Consider the following 22,689-nt stretch of genomic DNA (forward strand, 5'->3'; position numbering starts at 1 on the left):
TTTGTGTGTCTAACATCGCAAAAATGTTCTTTTGCAAAGACCTGATCTTTACGATAAAAATGTATTTATAAAGGACTCTTTAAAACGTGTTTAAAAGAATATATTAAAAAAACAACTTCATTTACATGAAGCCCCAGTGTGTAGTTGCCTTATAGTCGTTATTGAACCACTGGCTTTGATTTAAGCATAAAAAGAACACCTCAGTGTTTTAACACTTATTATGAACTTTACATTGAATTTTCCATTTGCTAGTTAGTCTCTTTAGAATCTTTATTAAATAATATTTGAGGAAGAGTACTCAAACACTCACAGACAAACACATGTCAGGTCTAAGTCTGTGTTTATACTTCCACCTCCACATCCAGTCACGACAAACTGTTGGTGCAATGCAGCTACAGGATAAAACCATCATTTCAAACCCAAAAGTAAGAGATTGGACCTTCAGAGTGTTCAGAGTCTTGACAGTAAGGTAAAACAGAGAGAAAATAAACACGGACACGAATGTAGAGATGTAGTGGAGATAAATATACTGTATGTAAACAAGATTGAAGTAGACAAAAAAAAAAAAAAATCATCTCAGTACAACGTTTAACCCTCTGTTTTCTTGTCCGAGTCGTCCTGATTAAGGTTTGAACATTTTATCAAAATAACCACAAAGTTTCACTCACAAGTCAATCAGAAATCTTTATTCTTGATGATCAAGCTTCCAAAAATTGGGCCAAGATTAATTTAAATTTTATACCAAAAAAAAAAAAAGTGAACCAACATCTACTTTAATGGGACACACATCCATTCCAGATCTAATTCACAGGTAAATTAAGATAATTTATACTGAAATCTACCAAAAGCACAACCACACAACGTCATTAGCCCAAGCTATCACCCCACTATAGACTGTTGCTACCGTGAGTGGTAGTTAGTGGTCTGTATAACTTTTTACACTTTTACACAGCACTCTCTAGTGGGCATGTTCTGGATCTGCAGTGTAAACATACCAAACACATCCTGTGGAACACACACACTCAGAGAAACAGAGAAAATTACACAAATGTGAGATTCATTGCGGTTTGTTTGTCAGTTAGTTTTCTTTTCCATTCCATTATGCTTCAGATTTTACTTGGGAAAAGCACTCTGGACTATGGGGTTAGTGAGGGAGGACAAAGAGAGAATTGGAAGTGTATTTGTCCATGAGTTACTTTGGTGCTTTTTGGAGTTGTAATTATCACTACCTACCTGTTCTTTGATGATTTAGTACCCTTTATTTTAAGCAGTAGTTTGACATTTTGGTAGATTAATACCACTTTTAATATCCGTAGAGTTCTCTAAATATGTAGCTGGAGCTAGCGGATGGTTATCTTAGTTTAGCATATAGTCTGAAAACAGGGGGAAACAGTTAATCTGGGTCTGCCAAAAGATAACAAAGTCCACATACCTGCACCTCCAAAGCTCCGTAATTATCACACCATATCTTGTTTGCTCAATCCGTACAAAAACCGCAGTGTAAAAGCAGCACAATGCAGTTTTATGAGGGGTTGTGTGCCAGATTAATTCTTGGCCAGGTGAAGAAACTTCCTGGAGTCTCTGCAGGTCGCCTAGCAACCTCATGGTAACGACAAGACTCCAAAAAATGACTGCGCCCGGCTGAGAAATAGTGTTGAGTAAGCGTGTTTCCCAAAATGTCAAACTATTTTAAGTAATTTTTCCATGCCTTAGTCCGGGGATGTTCACTGAGGTAGGCTTACATGAGAAATTGCAGCTTTGACATGTATCACTCCAAACCGTTGTGGGTGTGGGGGTCACAATTTGGGGCTTCCTTCTTTCCACAGAGGTCAGGGGTCAACTCATGAGTCCTCCACTTCACCTTTTCTCTATTGACTCCGGCCCACTTTATGCAAGCTAAGATTAACCATTATAACAGAGATCCACTATCACAATCCTGCAGTGAAGGTTTGTCAGATTTAGCAGCAGGATTGTTCAGTGCAAAGACACAGCCTACTTCAATGCCCATTTGGAAAGTTTACACAGAAAAATCAATAAATATATTTCTAACCTGCAGAAGAAATGGCAGAAGAAATGGATAAAGACAACTGTAATTCAAACACATTCTCATTTGTTATTTTTTATGGTCATTCAGCTAAAAAAGCTGGGAAGCTTATTGTTGAAGGAAAAAAAATATTCATAACATAATGTTTAATTTCTGCCAAAGACCGGCAAATTTATAGACGCAAACAGAAACAGTAAGAACATTTAAGAAGTGAAGCAGAATGAACATATCCACCTTGCTCTGAAGACTCTGACCCTTGAGCCCTGACCTCTGCTTCCATCACAGTGCTCATTTTCACAGGTTGTCAACAACCAGAACTGATGAGCGAATAAAACTGAGGAAAAAAAAGGCCTTATTTGTTGCATGGCAAGGCTGGTTCAGGTGTCAGTATCATGAGGAACTATTACTTGAGTTTGTTAGAAGGAAAATACATGCATCTGTTAAATAAGATGTGACATCTAACATGCAATGTTAATGTTAATCTATGTCAAATGTTTGGTTGACCACCCAAACACAAAGGCTTCGTATAGCACCCACAAAAAGGCTACTTCAAAAAAAAAACTTCTGAAGCATATGGAATTGACCTGCTGCAATGCAATTCTCGAGATTTTACAATACAAATTTGCAACTCCTGTTTTCACTTTTCCCGTTTTATTCACATACAAGGGAGCTGGTATTTGATTGTTTTCAGTCTCAGGATTTTCAATTTTTATTCGATCTTACTTGTTTTTTTTTTCCATTTCTGTTTTTCTTCACATAATTACTTCCTCAACCCCAAAATCCCAGACAGTCCACTGTGATTGTGCAAGGGAGAGAGGAGGGCGTGTATTTTAACAAAACTCTGTGATCAGTGGCATGTTCTCATTTCTTCAGCACTTGTGTCCTTAAGCTGCCTTATCGAACAATTACTCTTCTCTCCCACGATCTGCTTCATTCCCACAGTTCCTAAATGCACCTCCCCATATTCTCCTGAGAAAAAAACAAACAAACACTAATCTCCTCTCCTCTGTCTCCTCAACAATACAGGCGTTCTGTCAAAAGCAGGGTTGGCTTCCACCAGACCCCATCTCTTCACCTCCGCTTTCTCCTTACATCCCCCACTCAAGTTATTTTGTGTTCCTCAGTTCTTCCGATAGCGATTCTTTGGCTGCTCGCCACAGCCAGTAGCCTCGCAGGAGGACAGGCCAGGCTGTTTGCCAGAGTTGATGCTGCTCAGAAGAGCAGGCAGCTCATTGGTGATTGCCTTCTCAATCTTATCCAGCAGACAGCCTCCCATGTAGGAACACTGAGCCGTGAGGGGCTTGAAGTTGGTGACTGGGTTGATGCCAAAGAAGTCACGGTAGGCATCACGGTTGGGGAGGTCAAACTTGCTGACATTGGTCTTGGCTAGGATGGATTTGAAAATGTAGAACTTGTCTGGGTCATCCACAATCTCCTTGAAGACTAGTTCAGGGTCACTGAAGAAGCTCATCTTCTCTTTAAAGGTCTGGACATAGCGGTCCACCAGCAGGCCGTGGATACGCACACGGATGCCATGCTGACGGATGAAGGCAATCTTGTTCTCCATGCGGTTTTCAATCACCTGGTTCAGATCTTCCAGAAGGGAGATTTCCTCTCGCTTGAAGAGGTCACGACTGGTGTCGGGTGCGTAGTCATAGGGCCAGAACGAGCTGACGTAGACGCGGGGGGGTTCAGTCACATTGATGAGGGGAGCCAAGCTCCAAAAGAGTGCTCCATAGACTCTCATTAAGTCCTGGGTGGCCAGGTTGTCAGCCTTGTTTAGGATGATGCGGATCTGGGACTCACGACCCTTCAACTGCCGGAAGAGCATCTCCAGCTCCAGGCCAACATCCAGCTTGGTGGGGTCAAACACCACGAAGATCAGGTCAGCACGGTCAATGAACCACTGGCAAACATCATTGAAGGGATAGCCTGGGCAGAAGAAGAGAGATAAGTAACTGTTACTACTAAAACCTGAGTTGTATCCAGCTGCTTTGCATTTGAATTGTGGTATGTGAAAATCTGCAAACTGAATGTCAACATTTCTTCTTCACCTCTCTCCTGCTGCTTGCGGTTCTCAATGATTCCTGGTGTGTCCACAAAGGTCACACGTTCCAGCAACTTATGGGGCATCTCAATACCAATTAGCTTTTCCAGGAAGTTTTGGCCAAACTTCTCCAGGGGAGAGAAAGAGCGAGAGCTGTCTGCTGCCATAACAATACCCTCAACAGAGCGGATCTTCTCCCCGTGCATAATAACAGTGAACTCAGAGGTAGTAGGCTCAGCTCCTAAAAAACAAATGATGGGAGAAACAGAGGGAGACATTAGCAAGAACCGGGCTAACAAGAGAAACACACTGAGATAAATGTTGAAGGACACAAATCTGAGTAGATCATTAATTCAGCAGAGGCAAGAAATCATTGTTTAGCCTCCATAATATGTTGTGGATCTAATTCAACAAGACCTCTGTGATGGTATCTGGCCACTCGATAACCCACAATGAAATCCTTGCGTTTACACACTCAACCCTGTAACATTTAGATAAGGCAGCTGCCTCTCTAACAGCTCTGTAGATTTATGGTTGAATTTTACGGTTACTTCATCCTTATTTGGTTATAGTACATACGATTCCAACATTTTACTTTGTTTATTGCTAAATTAAAAAAAAAAAAAAAAAAGTGTGTAACATACCTGTGTAGAGCTGATAGGGGCTGTCGTTCAAGCCCAGGAGGTAATTGATCATGGAGGACTTTCCAACACTCCAGGGTCCCAGGAAAAGCACCATGGGTTTGGAGGTAATCTCTCCATCTGTTTGGCAAGGAGAGACAACAGTGATTAAAATCTCAGCAGGATGGCTATATGATGGCGAAGAACCTCTCAAGTTCATCCCAAATTTTATATGAAAAAATCAGGAAAATTATGTTGAGATTTTATTTGTCGCAGATAAGAAAAGGTGTGAGAACTTTGAGTTGTTCTTTGTTGACCTATGTTTGCTACGGTCTCCATTTCCTTTTGTTTCTCACGAAAGGGATAGTTTAGCCAAAACATCAATTCATCCAAAATGTATCCTGGGGTTGTTTTTGGGATGAACTATACTTCTTCTATACTAAATCATAGAAACACCAAGAAGCACGTCAGAATTGCACTTTCACTCTTCATCTGGAGCACAGAGGAAGATTTTTAAAGATTTAGCAAGGAAATTCAAAAAAAGATCGGCAAAGAAACACATTGAAGCTGTTAGGCTTGTTTAATAGCATAAGAAAAATTTTAATGAAATCCTGCTGCCATATCTTAGTGACACACAACAAAGCAGTGCCATTACTATGACATAAGACTCAATAGAGCAAACTGTGTGTCTAATAGCAAGCTGCCATGTGTGTTGTGAATAGACATGATGTCGGGGTGGGAGGGAGCAAGAAAGTTCTGTTATAGCCTACTGGTCCAATCCTAATAATTTAACAGAAGATGAGAGTGAAAATATCAAAAAAAGAAAGAAAGAAAAAGAAAGAAAGAAAGAAAAAGAAAACAGACAATGAAATATTTCAGCGAAAAAACCTGGCGCTAGTGGTTTTTAAAATTATTTTTAAAAATTAAAAACAAAGTGTGACAGAAAGTCAGTCAATTCACTCCTAGCTGAACACTGACCACCCTTTCCAACCAGTGTCCCCTCCTCAAACCTGCGTGTCCTTTGCTAAAGCCAGAACTGCACATGCAACCCCCTCCATATTTTACATTTTACACCTAACAACGCAACTGTACATAATGTGCTGCCTAAACACTACCAAGCTTAAAGTCTATTATGTTTGCACCACAATTATTTATTTTACATTTCTTCCCTTTTCATTCTTTAAAAAGTTTTGGATGAAATTTAGAATTTTAAATTTGTAAATCAACAAAGAGTAAATCAATTTTGATTCACATATGGTATAAAACTGCTGCTCTCTATGCATCATCTATGGATCACTTTGACCCCCCCAATCTGTGTTACATCAGGTGTCACTCAAAGTGAAACACGCTTGAAATTTCTGACCCATAGAGAGCTGTGCAGTATTTATATGGATCTGAAGTGACTCACAAATGTATGACGACAAATGAAGGGGGGAAAGGAAGGGGCTGAGCACTTCAGGCAGTGCCATGCACAGGTAAGCCCCCGCCCACACCCACCTGTGGCTGAGTCCCCCAGGGTTCGTCCGGGGTAGGCTGTTAGATGAGGGGATGGGGGAGGACAGAAGAGGAACGGTGGAGTACAGAGAAGTGAAGTGAACAGGAGGTGGAGGAGAGTGAGGAGAGCTCAGTGAGGGAGTGAGGTATCTACAAGCAACAGGGAAGGGGTAGAACAACAATGTGCACGAATGGGTGGGGGATCTTCACTGGAAGCTAGTCCCATATTTGACCTAACGTGTCAAACATGTCCATCTGCAAATGGATGGTGAGGTTGTATGGTCAAGCGAAAAGATGAATGTTTTTGTCCGTGTAGTTTTTTACTCTTTTCTACGAAAAATAAATGTTCGTCTATATGCTTGACACAAGTGGTATTTGACAAGTTTGCATGCATGCTAAGCCTGAAAAGCCACAAGAGGGCGAGCTTTATTCCATAGTGGGAAAGATAGAGTTTGTTCTCGGAAGTTCAGCGTGCAGCTTAGAGTGTCGAACTTACTGTGAAGAAACAGCACACCGTGTAGAATCATTTAAAAATCAAACAGGGACATCAAAAATGATTAAGAATAGAAGAAAAGGGGAAGAAATATTTTTTTAAGTAGCATTAATGGAGTGATTTAGACAAAAAGATATTATACCTTTTTCCTGGGTCAACAATACCATGTTTTGACAGCTAATTTCAGTGTAAGTTGGGCTGTAAACTGAAGTGTATATTATTATTTCTTGACAGTTTCTGTGCTCTACAACCTACAAAGGACCTCTGAAGGTTTTTTTTTACTCCCAGCATACAATAACAAATATCACAGGTAAACGTGAGTCTGAGTAAGAGCCCAAAGAAAAATAAAAACCAAAAGCCTCAAGAATTGGAAAAAATAAGAGAAGACGCTACTTTACTAAATGGTGTGAAGAGGATGTGCGTGTACAAACAACTCAAGAAATCAGTCACCAAAGCAACCCAGACAGAAAACTGACACAACAGAACAAAGAGCAGACACAGCCGAAGCCTCCGTGATACCTGAGATCTCGTGCTGCCTCAGCTCATTGTACTTGTAGGCCTGCTCCATCGGCTTGATGGATGTGTGGTAGATCTTCCGCAGCCTCTGTAGAGCCGCTGGAGGACAAGAAGAAAGAGAGGAAAGGATGATGAAGATGTTACACGGAGATTTTTAAAAAGGCGCACTGAGGGACACTTTGATAGGCCACAATGGAGAAGAAGGAGAGGAAATGAAAGTTTCCCTTGAGCGCAAATTGCACTTTGCAAGCTCTTGCGTTAAATGTCTTTCTTTTAAATAACAGTCTAGTACAGGTGTTCCCCGCCTTTTTGCCTTATGACCCCTTAAAATGAAGGAATATCTGCATGGGACCCTTGCCACTTCTTTTGCATATTAATCTTTCACCATCACTCCCGCCTTCCGGGATTATGTGTTGCATAAATGATCAAACAATCGGAAGACATTTGTTAAGTGAAAAGGGAATCAGGGAAAGGGAATCATAGGAAATTACATCATTCCACTGCTTTGTTGGGCTACCTTCAATCTGTCAAATGCAGTCTAAGCCCAAAGCTTTACAAAAAACTACATCTACTGAATCATATTTGATCCTCACCTGCATAGTCTGCTGCTTTTTCCTCAGTTGCAAGTCGCAGCGTCTCGTCGATGTGAGATCTGTCTCTGAGGACGGAAGTGAAATCTTCTTCCTCTGTAAAAACAACATTAACAAAATTTAGCTTGGTTCATTTCCTCAGTGTCTGTCTTTAATGGTCTCATAAAGGAGTAATGGAAGTGAACCCAGGTGACCAGATTTGGTGCGAAACCAATCCAGCGACAGTCTAGTTATGAAGCTCGCACTGGGGCTGATGACAGCCAGTCATACATTTTTATTAGTGATGCTGCAATTTCCGGATGCACATCGATCAGCACATCCTGCGTCTCAATATGTATCAACACTGCTGGGAATTTAAATGTGATACAGAGATAACTGACAATTAAAGCTGGAAGACAGTCTGCATTGGTTGCCAATATCAGTTTTAGACGTGGCAGATATTTGAGCTGTTTCATGATCAAATGTTTGCAAACTGAGCCTTGATTTCATATGTATCCCTTTGTACACCAGATGCCTCATCTACCCCGTCTTTTTTGCTGTCCTCACTTCCACCTATCTACCTTTGTAATTACAAACCCTTTAGAGTGTTTACTGCACGATAGCACCCACAGCATGTTTGCAAAGTGTCTGGCAAGAATGACAACTAGCCATGCAACAGATATACTTTTCAGCAGAAACAGGAGCAGAGGCCACAATGAAATACAGTCATCCGCTCAATCATTTTCACTCCAGTCTGGGGCTGACCCCACTGTCGCTTTTGTGTGTTAAACATGACAACACTTACTTCACAATGTGTGTGCATTACAAAACCATCAGCTTAATGTCATATTATACATACTGTACCTTTGTATTTAAATACGATTTTTTTTTAAAACACAAAACAAATCTACAAACAGGATGAGAAAATGTATTTTCATGAATTTTTGGCGCTCTAAGTAGAACAAGGTTTTTTATTGTTTCAATTTTTGTAATGTACTTTATGTGAAAACTGTGCGACTTTCCTTCTATGTACGGTGCATACATCACATGTGGTGTTTTTCCTGAATGTCTTACACTTTTGAAACCAACATTGAACATACGCGTGGTATTTCAGTGACAGTTAGAGAGAGAGCAAGAATCCAAGAGAACACATCCGTTCACTAGTGTGTCAAGTCCACTTTTAACCATATCAGTTTACTTAGCTCACAGCTGTTAGTACAATCAGCTCTTAGATTAGAAAGCAAAAGCTGAAAATAAACAGACAAAGACATTTGTTCAACATCATCATGGGATTATAACAACGGCAAAGATAAGAGAGACAGAGAGAGGGACTTCCCCAGTTTCATTACGGACTTGGCGGAGAACTCAGTGCCGGACTGAGTGTTCCCATCGGTAATATAGATGAGACAATGATGTGCAATCCTGTCTTTTCTCTTCTATATTTATCCACCTATCACAGACTTATCGTGCTGTGAAGCCTGTCCTTGTGTGCCCAGGCCTCAGAAAAGGCCTCCCTGTAACGCCTCCCACACAGCCCTGCTTCAGACAAACCTGCTACGGCTATGAGCTATATATAGGAGCTGTTGGGAAGCCTTCCTTTTTCACACTTCCATGCCCTGGGGGGGGTTATGGGCCTCAGTACCCAAGCTACCAGACACTCCCCCAATAGAGTTGTTGGGGAATTTTAACAGTATTTACAATGGAATATTGAATCTGATATTTTGTAACTGTAGGGTGATTAATTGCAGTCATTCAATTGTAAATGAGACTGTGTAAAACACATGCCGTAATCTGAATATTGATGTTGTTATATAAACACATTGTCTGCATACTTCCTGTAAGCAAAAGCCCAGTTAAATTCAGTTTACTGGCACAGGAAACATATCAATATAGTTCAAAATCAATCCTTGACTTGATCTTAAAATAAGATGGAAAAGATAACATAAAATAAGTTCTCCTGACTTCCTTCAAATAAAACCTGAAAAAAAACCCAACATTTCAACACTGAAGTCTTAAAACTAATAATAGACCGTGTTCAGATTAAGAGGCCTGCGTGGAGAATCAAGAAAGCATGAAAAACTGCAGCTGTTGCCCAAGGCCCAACCCTCTGATCTCAGCTGGTGACTGGCAAGGAACATGCTCAATCCAGGTTATGGCTGGGCTTTTGTGCAATAATGATCAAAAATGAAAAGCTGACTGGTGTAAAGCAGAGACACCTGGTGGGGGAAGGTAAAATATTTTTATTAGGTTGCAGCTGCATACGTCTTAAGGCAGAGAAAAAAAAACTTTGATAATTCTTATGTACACTGCTAGCGGATACAGTCTCCTTTCAGTCAGTTTGCTACACCATATTGATCTGGAGCAGGAAAATAGATATGAAAATTTAAATACACATCTCCTCTCTGGTGCATCGTAAGAGCCAACACTACTACTCTCATTGTTATATGCTTAATTGCAGGGGGTATTTTTCACATACTGTAAACATTGGCGGTCTTTATGAGAAGGTTGATTAGCAGCAGGTTTTGGTCTGAGGTTCTGGCATCACAACAATTTATGTTCAGCTCTGGTACTCAATTAAAAAGTATGGTATTTAAACATCTAAAGAATAATGTGAACATTAGTTAATTGTATTTTAAAAAATCTATTTATTTCAAAAATGACTGTCATTGAGCAATGTTTTCCATATCAGCCATCTTTCCTACTTGTATACTGATACTATGGTGCTACAACCACATACTGTACTACGAAAAGATTTGTATAACAAGAAAGTAATGTTGGATGATGGCATTGTTTTCTACACATAATAAAAAACTGTATATCAATGTGAGAAGACTCCACCCTGTCAGAGGGGAGCAGTATCATGGCATCCTGCACCCTAACCTGGAGTACAGCCACTGGCCATGTGGTCAATGAGTTCTAGTGTTTCTGGCCAAGAGTCAGAATGGCACGTTACATTGGCCAAAACCAATGGTGCATCAAATGACAAGTAAAATCATCCGAAGGCCTCTCTGTTTACAAGCCTGAAGCAAACTTGTTTATATAAATAACCCATGGGTCTTTAAAGATATAAATGTGTTTATATACGGCTGTGAAATACAACGATATATATTGTGTGAAAATAGAAAAACGTCTATCGTTTAATTTTATGCGCTATCATTTATTTCATTGGGTTGAAAATCCCACTTTTTAAGGCAAAATTTTTCATCGCTTGGATTAAACTTTGCTTTATTCCACACGGCACGAATGCAGGGAGGAAATTTTCATGAACGTTGTTGCTTCCCATTTCCCTTGATCATCTTTGAGATTTTTCTACACCATGGTTGGAGTCCATCTGTAAATCGGTAAATTCAATTGATTGGACATGATTTGAAAGGCACAAACCTATCTATATAAGGTCTCAGAGCTGACAATGCATATCAGAGCAAGAACCAAGCCATTAGGTCGAAAGAACTGCCTGCAGAGTTCAGAGACAGGATTGTGTTGAGGCACAGATCTGGGGAAGGCTACAAAAAAAGTTCTGCTGCATTGAATGTTCTAAAGAGCACAGTGTCCTCCATAATTCTTCAACGGAAGAAGTTTGGAAGAATCAGGACTCTTCCCAGAGCCGCCCACCTGGCCAAACTGAGCAATCAGAAGAGATGGGCCTTGGTAAGAGAGGGTACCAAGAACCTGATGGTCACTCTGGCTGAGCTCCAGATTTCCCTATGTGGAGATGGGAGAAAAAAAGCTCAGGCTTTAGTGTGGCAGCACTGACACACACTGCTGGTTGGGAGCAACGCAAAACCGATGATTCTCCCCGAGTCAACCTGCTAAAAATAAACCTGTGTAATGTTGCTCCCAGCATGTTGCAAGAACAAGAGAAACCAAAAGGTTAGAAGCCAGAATAAAAAAAGGGTATGAGTAATGCTGCTATGCTAAAATGATCTATAAATATATATATCTATATATGTCGCTATATATATGTCATATTTGGATATGTAGTATGCTATGTGTTTTGTTTTTATTCTCAAGAAGGTGCAGGCGAACGTGGTAGAAAGAAAAGAAGTGTCTTTCAAAAGCAGCAAGGATTGTCATAATGATGCAGGATTAAATTGGTGTTATTCTTTTTTGCATGTGAACTGATAAAGATGTGTGCATGTCTCTGTCATATCAATCTTCTCAGTGTACTGTGTAATGAAGCAGTGATATAACTTAAAATTTGAAAATAAACTAGAAAAGCAAGAAAGACTTTTAAAAAATGTTTTCAGGTCAGGGGATTGCTACATGCCTGTGCAAAATAGCTTTTGTTGACCTGTAGAAATAACAGTAAGTGACGTCATCTCTTAGCACCATCTGTGATATGTGGCTACCATTTTGCAAATCCGACACTCAGCACAAAAGGAAGAGGAGGACAAGATTTTTGGCTGGAACTCAACACTGGGGTCAGCCCAATAAATAAATGTCCGTGACTGACTGGGGATAGATTTACAGACTTTTCAGTCCCTTTTAAAGACTTTTCCCCGCAAAAGCACCTAGCGACAAATCTAGCAACTTTTTGGACAAAGGTTCAACTGACCGCACAGCAGCTGACACAGACATGAATGACCTTCTAACTTTCTCTCTGAGTGATAATTTTACAGGTAAATAGAGCCGAAATCACAGTACTGCCATTGTCTCTTACTTATGTGTACAGCTTTTTGTCAAACGATGTCGCGGTTATAAAATCAAGCTTTTAGCAGTGCAGAGCAGCAGTTTGGAAATGGCTTGGAAGTGACTGCTGGTTAACATGTAATCTTAACGAGGCACGTTTCAGTCACTATTTCATGCTTGTTCCATTGTCTGACAACAATAAAAGAAAAACAAAAAAAAATTTAGAACAGCTTTATTGGGAATTTGGCTGTACTAAATAACTGTATCTGTGGGCACAGACAGTAGGAGAGAAGCACACAGGTAAAGGCAGTCCATGCTAGGTTACATTCTAGGTTTTGACCTAGTCTTGTTTTGTTAGGTTGAGAGAAGTCTCCCATCAGAGGACAGAAAAGATGATTCCACTTGGAGGCTAAAGTGGCTAAAGGCTAAAGTGGAACAAATCTTCTCAATGTACCAAGCCTGTCCCCGCAGTAGACAAAGCTTACTCAAGCTTCTATAACTTGACTCAGCACTCAGAAGAGTCACGTCTTTTAACACTAGCCTCTTGAGTTGGCCTTAACTGCTGTGAACTTGTTAACACCTTCCAATCCAGTCAATCCCTGATAGAGGCCCTGGGACAGAGCTCTGCAAATATCAGAGAGGTAGTGTTGCCCGCGGATGGTGGGCCCTTGCATCAGGGCTCAAAATTAACCCTGCAGGCGCCAGGGGAGTTGAACCCCAGACATCTGCACCCAGCACCATGTGTCCTCACTGAGCCCGTTGCCACACAACCTTCCCTCAGTTTGGAGAAACATTCTGGTGGCATCAACACATCCAGTAGGAATGTTGGCGATTTAAGCCTACCACGGCCTCAGCGGCTGGACAAGACATGCCTCAACTATAGAATCTTATGGGGAGGTTATTCAAACATCAGAAATAATGTCGATCAACAACTGGAAGTGCGAAATTTATGTGCAAATATGCTGCTCAAGTTTAAGGACCCTCTCTGATTTACTTCCCCAGATATTTGAATTTCACTACACAGACTGAGGAATGTACACAGTTTGTAACTAAAAGAATGTTTTCACAAAAGGAAGGCTTCTCTGTGCTTCTCTAAAATCTGAGTTGATGTTCACATACCAGTGTGATTCGTGAAATCCGAAATTGTGGAGCCAACCACGGTTTAGCAAATAATAGGCACACACCTCAACCCTTGTCATAGTTGAAAGAGCTAGAAATTACAGACTGAACTAAAAATATCTATTATTTATTCTACTCAAAGCATGCAATCAGGGAATACCTCAGGTATTATGTGCTTTTGTAGGTATACATGTCTGTGCTGGTATGTATCTGCAGTCATGTGCATTTAAAATGCATAAGTTAGGTATCTGTGTGTGTAAAACCCCAGGATCATGTTCTGCCTGCAGCACAGTGGAGGTAAATTGAATTAAAACTGAACATGATGAGAGCAGTAGGCCTGGAAACCCCAGTCAGAGGATTTATCCTGAGCACAGGGAGAGGCAATCTTCACGGAAGGCCAAGGGGTTCTACTGGAAAGATCAATGGGGAAGCATCAAATTCAGTCAAATTTAAACAGGCAGGATGAGATTTTTTACATAACCACTGGTTTGTAAAATATCCAAGGATTTAATTGTCTTTAACATAACACACTGCATATACAGTACAGTTCAATAAAAATGAGGCCTAATGAATTCTAAATAAATAATAAACCCATAACCACAAAAATGCACATGATTCTTCCTCTAGCAACGGTAAGAGGTATGAGAAAAGTCAGCAGAGCTTGCGTAGGGCGTGGTCAGAAGAGGCCACAGATAGCAACAGGTGGCATGGCTTGTGGAACTAGTACTCCCCCATAGTCAGGAATAACCCCACAATGGGTCATAAAATTGACAGAGGTGGGGGCAATATTGCTGCCTCCTATTTTAAGGCTTTGACTGTTAGTCAGTCTGGAGACTCAGACACATCCACATCCCACAGAGCAGACTGTGTAATATACAGGCTAACCAAGTGAGAGCTACTGCACCAGGACCACTCATGTAAGTTTCAAACAAAATAATGACTCTTGGCAATACATTATGGTTTTCCTTGCATCTCTGGCATTGTACACAAGAAATGCAGCTCAATCACAAGTATAATTCAGTCTTTGTTATGTCCACATCACTTTCATACTATGTCCTGTAAAATGTATGTATGTCAGACAGGAAGTCTTTTCATGAAAAGGCAGACTACCTTCAAGATCTAAATTTAGTTTTATGGGGAAAACAAACAACAAACAAACAAAACAAAAAAAAATCCCTGAGTCTGGCGCTGTCACTTGCCGTCACAGGCCATCTTATGTGAGCCACATCCAGATTCTAAGTCCTCTAAGGGGTCAATGACACCTAGACATGAAGTGGAGTGGCAGGCTGAAAGAAAGGCACAAGGGCAAAGGCACTTTACGTTGAGGTGTTGATCTGATGCCTCTATCCCCGCTCTCCTGTTCAAAAGCAAGGAATTGATGTCAAGTGCCCTTGGGACTGGGGGGGCTTGTCTTAAGCGGGGGGCTGTGGCAAGGCAGTTGAGTAGGAGTTGGTGTGTCCCCTCTACTACTACAATCAGAGGGATGTCCCAGACATGCCACATGCCATCAGAGAGGATCACGTGTAGACAGTGCGCCTTTAACTTTCCATGCCCCCGCAAAGCGAGGAGGCCAAAGATGTTCTTACTGTATCAAGGATGGATAGTATTACCATTCAAGTATAAACACACTGGTGTGAAGAACTAATCAAGGCCCAAAAGAGGCTGTGATATGTTTGTATATCAAAAAAGTCATAATGTGTTTGGAGTGGGACAAAATATTCTACACAAAGCACTGTTCTCTTTACTGAGTGCACAGTTTTCCCCGTTTAATGTGTGCATTTTAGCAATATGCTGTAATTACATTTAAACTAATAACATTTTTATATTGTATTAGCAGTTGTCGTAAGCCCCTTTCACATTCAATGCCCATGTATGACATCAGACACCAAACACAACCTCAATCCTCATTTGGTCAGTCAGAGCCATTCACACAAGACCTGGTTAGTGTAGGGTTTCTAGCAACCTTATAATAACCCTATAGTCACCATAGTAACCTATGTTTACCCTTACATGCCAACACTGAGCAGTGTCAGATCCATGTAAAACCCTGGATGTGAGCTGCATCGTGAAGCCAGCTCGGTCATGTAAAATACCGTTTCACACCAGCAAGAACACAGGTTTCCTCTAGTCCTTGTTTTTGCATGAAAATTGAGGCTATTTAACACCTAAAGGAAATGTCAGATGAGCTATCCAAGAAGCACTTCTGGCATGTTCCAGGTGTATTCACACTGCTACGCCCAAGTCTAATGTGAGGACTGCAATGCAGTATTAAACAAACATTACTTCTATCCTGCCTACAGTGTCCAAAGTCAAGGTGTCCTTACTTGCTCCAAATGCTCTAAAAAATCAACTGATGTAAAATAATCATCTGGCTTCAGTCTTCAAATCTGTTTGAAAAAGAGACATAACAGAAGTGAATGCTAGATTTCACAACATCAGGACTATCATGTCATTGTGTAGGCTCTGCTGCTGCTTTCAGCTCTTTTTTCTCACAAAATGTGCACAGAATCTACTAAACCGTGTTGGGTTACATTGTTAATGTCTCAGATTTTTGGACTACAAATCAGCTCTGCCCAAGGCAGTTAGACAACCTATGATGAAATGCTACCAGATTGATTTCACATTCCTTTAGAAGGAGGTTACCCTTTCTGCTCTTTTCTGCAGAGTTAGCAACTTCAGAGGAGCTCCTGAGAGAGGTCGAACCAATCAATAACACAAATAATTACACACTGAGTGGCAAGGAGTATGAGATTCTCATTATTGTCCATAACTTGCACGTGTTGGAACCAAAACTCTTGCATGCTTTGCAGGAAAACAAAATCAATACATATTAATGTACATGCAGTAGATTTAAAGGAAGAGGCCACCAAAAGACCCTGCATGGGCCTGCAGAAGGGGTCTTTAAAGGCATGAGTTGCAGAGCCGGGCCCCTCCTGCCTGGAGAATGCATGTCCCTATAAGGCCAACTGCTGGGAATAAATTGCGATTGTGACAGTGCAGAGTGACAGCAGCTGTGCAGCGTATCTAAAGGGAAGCGTGGGGCTGGGAGGGGTGAGGAGTCAGGAGGGAAGGGTAGTCGAATGGAGGGAGGAACTGTAGTGGACAGTGTTGGGTTTCAGGAGGCCTTCCAATCTTAGACACCTGACAGCAGCCTGGAACATGGAGGCCTGGCCCCGAACTGTGGAGCTGAACGCCACCCCAAGGACAGACAAGGGTGACAGACAAGGGTAATGGCAACTGCTCCGATCCAGAACCACAGACCAGTCGACATTTTTAGAATGGGTAGTCCGGGCGAAGTTGTTGTCACTATGACAGTCAACTTCATGGATGCCATGTTATCATTTATTGTGAGATTGACATGATCCATGTACTTGATGATATGATACCATGGAGTATCATCACAGGAAATATAGAAAATTTGGGTCTACAGTAACTCTTTCAAACCAAGTTGTAGAAGATAAAATTCCAAAGGAGACCGAATCAATGTATGCCGAAGTTAAAAAGAGGAAAAGCTCGGTGTCCTTTCAAGCTCCAGCGTGGCTGTTCTCCTCTCCTAGGTTAGACTAAGACTTTCCATCAGCTGGTGCCATGCCTTAGGACAGCTGACATCCTGTCACAGGAGAGGCTGAACTCTAGTTTGAATAATCCTCAACTGCTCTCCTTTTGGAAACCCACCAAAATGGGGATAAGACATTTGTTCATACATCAGAAGTGTTAGGCATTACAGTGTTGCTGTTTTTTGTGGATATTGATAATTAAAAAGAAGAGAAAGAGCCAGTTAAATAAATCCATCATATTGTATTGGGTGACAACAGCTTAATTATAAACTGGGACAGATTTTAAATAGTCCTGGTGGCAAAGAAAGATCAGGGTAACGTTTCTATCTCTGTCTATCCTGAGCTGGTGTCCCCATGCCTATCACTGTCCCCATGTACTCTGCCTCCAGACGTCAGTGCCATTCCTGACCAAACTGCCCCCCACAATGGAAATAAGAAGCTACCTATACTTCCTACTTTTGGCCAGATTATTCCCGATCATTTTAACAGTCTGAATCACAACTGAGCAACAACTCCTGAATCTGAACTGTATGATCAAACCAACAGAGTAATCAAATACGGCTGCAGCACATTCATTAAACAAACCTATAAACTTACGCCATGACACCGTTTCATTCATTAGCAGTTCTTGTATACAAAAATATCTTGTGCCCACAGTGCACCACCTTACATAAAAAGGGGGGGACCCGCCAGATATTTTACCAAAATGCTTCTTACCTGCTGTGGCCTGCAAAAGCAGCAGGGAGAGGAAACAGCAGATTGAGACTGAACCCTTCATGATGGCTGCCAGGAGAACTCTGATAGTCGCACAGACTATATATACCAAGGCAGGAAGGTTAAAGGGCATGCAGAGAGAGAAGAGGCGGGGCACAGAGAGGGCGAGCTGGTAGAGGGACCGAGATCTGTGTGTTTGAGGTGTTGCAGGAGTCATAGCATGCCACAGTGACTCTACGTGTAAAAGCAGCTGACTCTCCGTTTTGGAGAGGTCACATTTTGGGCCTCAGCATCAGTGCACCAAGACCTGGCTCTGTCTTTCAGAGTTAAATCACGCAACTTCTCACATTTCTCACACATCATTTAAAAAATGTTTTTCGAAGACTGAAAATATGTACGTATTTTAAAAGAAATAACACCTCTATGAATAAGACATTTAAGATGAGCTATAAGATATAATATAGTGACTTAAAAGGCAAGCTGGTTTGATATTAGCTGTCTAATTCTGAGGGGAGGAGTATTAAAGGAAAAGTTAAACATTTTGGAAACTACGCTTTTCAGCTCTCTTGCCAAGAGTTAGATGAGATGATTGATACCACTCAGTAGGTAGAGATAGATCACCCCCTGACTCTGGCTTCGTAGCCTACTTTGTATTGATCTTCTCATATAACACCCTGCAAGAATGTGAATAAGCATATTTCCCAAAATATCAAACTATTCCTGTAAAATGCAGTAACATCAATTACAATAAGCAGCAGGTTAAAAAGGAGAATTTCCTGTCTCTAAATTAATGTGCTAAAGAATAGTTTTAAAGGTGCTATTTACAAGTTTTCTCTGCCGCCGAACGTGGTTTCCTGCTGGGAGCGGGTGGTGGTGATAATGGTTGCTTGCTAAGATCTGAGGCCATGATTGTGTTTACAATACAACAGGTTATAATACGCCTTTTGAGTAGCGCTACTTCTTCAAGGCAGAGTGGAAGCTACAGGTACCTGCTATCGGAAAGTGACAAATCAGACTGGCTGGACTGGGGCAAGATGGTTAGCATGCTAATTTCAGTAGAAGAAAAGTGATAGAAACGAGAGTTAACTTTGGTGTTTCTTTCCACCATTGGAGACAGCTCTCGGTGAGTAAAGGAATGAACTTTGATGCCGAACTCACAGCATTTCTTCTAGACTGGTGAGTAAACAGCTATTAACGCTGACGTTGGCTATGTAGCGATAGCAAAACTTATGAATTGCTCCTTTAAATGAACAGTGTTGCATTTTGGGAAATATGTTACTTTGAATATAAAGTTACCAGCCAGTTAGTTTAGCCTCGCACAAAGACTGGAAACGGTGGGAAAGAGTGAACTTTCCAAAGACAACATAATCCACCCACCAGCACCTCCCAGTTTACTACTTAAGATGTATTATCTTGTTTGTTCAATACTTACAAAAAACAAAAGTGTAAAAACAATAAATTTGCCATTTGATGGTGGTTCATGTGCTCGATTACTTCTTGGCTTTTTCTAGGCTAACTGGCTGCTGGCTGTAGCCTTATATTTAAAGGACAAATGTGATAGTGTTATCAATCTTCTCATCTAATTCTCAGCAAGAAAACGAATAAGTGTATTTTCCAAAATTTCCAAATACATTTTAACAGGCAGTTACTTCAGCTTAAAGTAAACAAACTGAATAGGAACTTTGACTTCCTATAAATTAATGGTGAAAAAGAATTGCATCCTTTATCATGATAAGAGAATCAAAATAAGCTGCCATGGTTGCTTTGGCTAACAAAGAATGATGATCAAATGACTGAAACTTGCTTTACAGTTTTCCCTCCACAAACTATGTGCAGTAAATATTCTTCAAGTAAAGGAGGGCCTGGCATTGGAGGGAGCTGTCAAACCATCACTGTATTAAGGAAGACACAATGCTCACTTGGCTGCCATGTTGGCAAAGTAATCATCATAAGCCTGTGTGTGTAAGAGAGTGAAGGATGAGAGCTGAGGAGAGGGTATGTTTGGAACATACAGACCTCTGAGTCAACCTAGAATCCCTAGCACAGCTAAACGCTAGGCGGATTACTGCTTTATCACACCCAAGCAGACACACTGTGGTGAACATAATCTCACAATTCTCCGGGAACCAACATTTCAACTGTAAATTAATCCCCGAAAATAAGGCATTATAAGAGTTTCTTACTCAAGCATGTCCATCCCAAATGAGTTGAGAAGCATGTCCAGACAATACAGCATGCACATTTTGATGGGTAAAACTGTCTTAATCCCAAAGAACTTCATTGGTGGTGGGATCTACTTGAGAGGCATGATGATTTGTTTATGAGAACCCGTGCTTTTGAGGAGCTTTAATGAATTCTGGGGAACATTAATTCTTTGTTAATTACAAATGGCAAACACTGGCATCAATCACTGTCTTTTGTCAAGCGTGCCTTTAAAATGTATGCTACAGCTTTGATGCTGCTGTCACTAGCCGTGGAAAATAGCAGCATGTAAATGACTATCCATCATAAGAGACTGAGCATGACTGTTTATAAAGCCTTGAGCCAGTTCATTCAGATGTGTAGAAACTGTATTGAGGCCCTAGCTGAGAAAGGTGCCATTTTCAGTTTTTGCAGCTTAGTAAGGTAGTATGGAATCATATTTTAATAAATTCAACAAATGTATATGTTATACTGCATGAAACTTCAAAAGCCAGTTGCATTGTTGTATTTTTTATTTTAACCCCTTTAGTTCATGCGTAAATGGAGCATTAAAATGTTATTATTAAGTTAGTAAGTATTTTAAGTACATTGTTCCATATTACCAAGGTTTTCTGGTGTTAACTGTTACAGGACTACCTAAAATTAATCCAATTCCTCTATCAGTTTCTTCATAAATGTATCCACAGGGGGGTCTATGACCTATAGGGTTCCAGTTTAGGCCATATGAGGCAGCGTACTAATAAAGTCATCATATAAAAAAACATATTAAAATAAGCAAAATAATATTAATTCATAAGAAAAAGGGGTTTAACTTCAAGAAGCAGATAGCATCAGGGAATGTAATTCTTTTGAAGCAACTTTATCTTATAACAGAGTTGTCTATGGATCAACCTGGAGACCATTTCCTCAAAAATTGAAGATGGTGGGTGAAAATCATCCGTAATGATGTTTGCCTTTTGGTGAAGTTAAACTACCAAATAATGGAGAGAGAGAGATGGGAGGAAGTGGCAGAAAGGATACAGTCTTCACTATTTTCTCTGATTCGTTCATTTCATAGTCAGGTTACAAAACCAAACTGTGAGGAAGAAAGTTAGCACACTTTCCACAACTAATGTGTAAAACCAGACCATAGCTTGACCAAACCAGACCAAACTTGATCTTCCTCAAAAGAATATATTTAATAAGTCAGCTGTTTCAAGTTAACAGAAATACTGCCTGAGCGCTTTAAATTTTTTCACGTTTTCAACTGGTTTACCAGCAGTTTCAAAAGGTACCTTCTTCTATTCCGTGTTCCCAACGTTAAACTGACGGTTATTTTCATTGCGCCAGCTTTCAAAGGGAGAGACCTCCCTTTTACATGCTGACTCATCTGTTCCTGCTACTCACCCAAATACAGCTGTACCACAGTAGTTTTATGTAGTATATCTGTTGTATTTGCTGTTCTGTGATTGTTTTTCGTCTACCTGCCCAGGGACAACAGATGCAAATTAGCTACTACTACCTCTGGTGCAATTACTTTTAATTTTGTGCTGTCCATTAAAATATCAACAATAAAAATAAATAGTAGTATCAGGATATTTAACTATTATAATGTAGTCATCATGAGTAGTTCAGTTGTTTGTGTACAGGGGGAAAAACCATCGGTTATAGTTTTTCCTATGAACGCAATGTAAACTTTGTGGATTTTGTGCTGATGTTCTTGTATGCAGTTTGTGCTCACAGTAATACATACCACCTTTGCTGACAACACATGCTACAGTGGCGCTTTGGGTGTTTGTCTATATCCCCAATCAGAACTATTCTTACTTAGCATGATGCCACTTCAGTGCCTAATACAGCTGCTATTTGTTCCATATCCCATGTCCATATTCATATATAAGCACCACATTAATCATATAGTTGACTGATGTGGTTTTGGACTCTTTGACTTTGCTTAAATAAACAGTCAGTTCACATTGCTATAATATATTAAAAATGAGGAATGACTGAGTCTCGCTGGACACCAAAACCAGAGTTATTTCTGAAGGATCTTGTGAGGGTGTGACCATAGGGTTGGTATAAATACATGAATGCGTGTTTGGGGATGACGGCAAGAGATGCCACCTAGTATCCCTGGTGTACATTTTAACAGTCATAGAGGAGGTGGTTGATCTTTATTTAGCAAAGAGCTTCAGAGCTGGGGAGGGAGGGGGCTTCAAAATCTTATCCACCAATCAGGAATAGACACTTGTTCATCAACTGTACTGCTTGAGTGACAGCCAACCAGAACCGGAGGGGAAACAAATCCAGCTGGTTATATCATATTAGTACTATAATAACCGTTGCTGCTGCTCAGAAGTTTTAACAGTCAATTTAGAGAGAAATACTCATTTTGAAGAAACAAGAACAGAAAAGAAAGTCACACACATAGGACCCAATGTGTAAAAAACAAAGTACAAACTTTATTATTCTGTCTTTACAAAGGCACAAGCCTCTTTATCCCCAAAACATTTCTCTTAAAAACAAAACAAAACAAAATAGCTCCTTGATGACCATATGCACTGACAGGTCTAACAAAAAAAAAAAAAAGGTACACAGAACAGACAGAAAGAGAGGGAGACGTGGGAGCTGCAAAATGTGAAGGGAGACAAGAGATACTGACAATAGATCAACAAATGTAGCATGCAGCATAAAAGATTGCAAAGG

At 40.5% G+C, this 22,689-nt stretch overlaps 1 protein-coding gene across 1 annotated transcript; it reads right to left on the reverse strand.

Annotated features, from left to right (window-relative positions):
* Window positions 1-671: 671 nt before the first annotated feature.
* Window positions 672-17,881, reverse strand: srl (sarcalumenin). The gene is made up of 6 exons (XM_040155638.1): window positions 17,806-17,881; window positions 7,808-7,900; window positions 7,218-7,313; window positions 4,736-4,852; window positions 4,099-4,332; window positions 672-3,976 (listed from the first exon to the last, which is right to left on the reverse strand). The coding sequence occupies exons 1-6, from the start codon at window positions 17,864-17,866 to the stop codon at window positions 3,165-3,167; spliced, it is 1,413 nt and encodes a 470-aa protein (XP_040011572.1). The 5' UTR covers window positions 17,867-17,881; the 3' UTR covers window positions 672-3,164.
* Window positions 17,882-22,689: the final 4,808 nt, after the last annotated feature.

The sequence above is a fragment of the Xiphias gladius genome, chromosome 3 (genome assembly GCF_016859285.1).
Source record: "Xiphias gladius isolate SHS-SW01 ecotype Sanya breed wild chromosome 3, ASM1685928v1, whole genome shotgun sequence".
NCBI classification, from domain to species: domain Eukaryota; kingdom Metazoa; phylum Chordata; class Actinopteri; order Istiophoriformes; family Xiphiidae; genus Xiphias; species Xiphias gladius.

Bases quoted from the DNA above. Each gene is read 5' to 3' on its own strand.
- srl (XM_040155638.1), bottom strand. From the start codon at position 17,866: ATGAAGGGTTCAGTCTCAATCTGCTGTTTCCTCTCCCTGCTGCTTTTG. The intron at 7,901-17,805 runs GTAAGAAGCATT...TTGTTTTTACAG, and splicing joins GCTTTTGCAGGCCACAGCAG to AGGAAGAAGATTTCACTTCC. The intron at 7,314-7,807 runs GTGAGGATCAAA...CTTGTCCTCCAG, and splicing joins AAAAGCAGCAGACTATGCAG to CGGCTCTACAGAGGCTGCGG.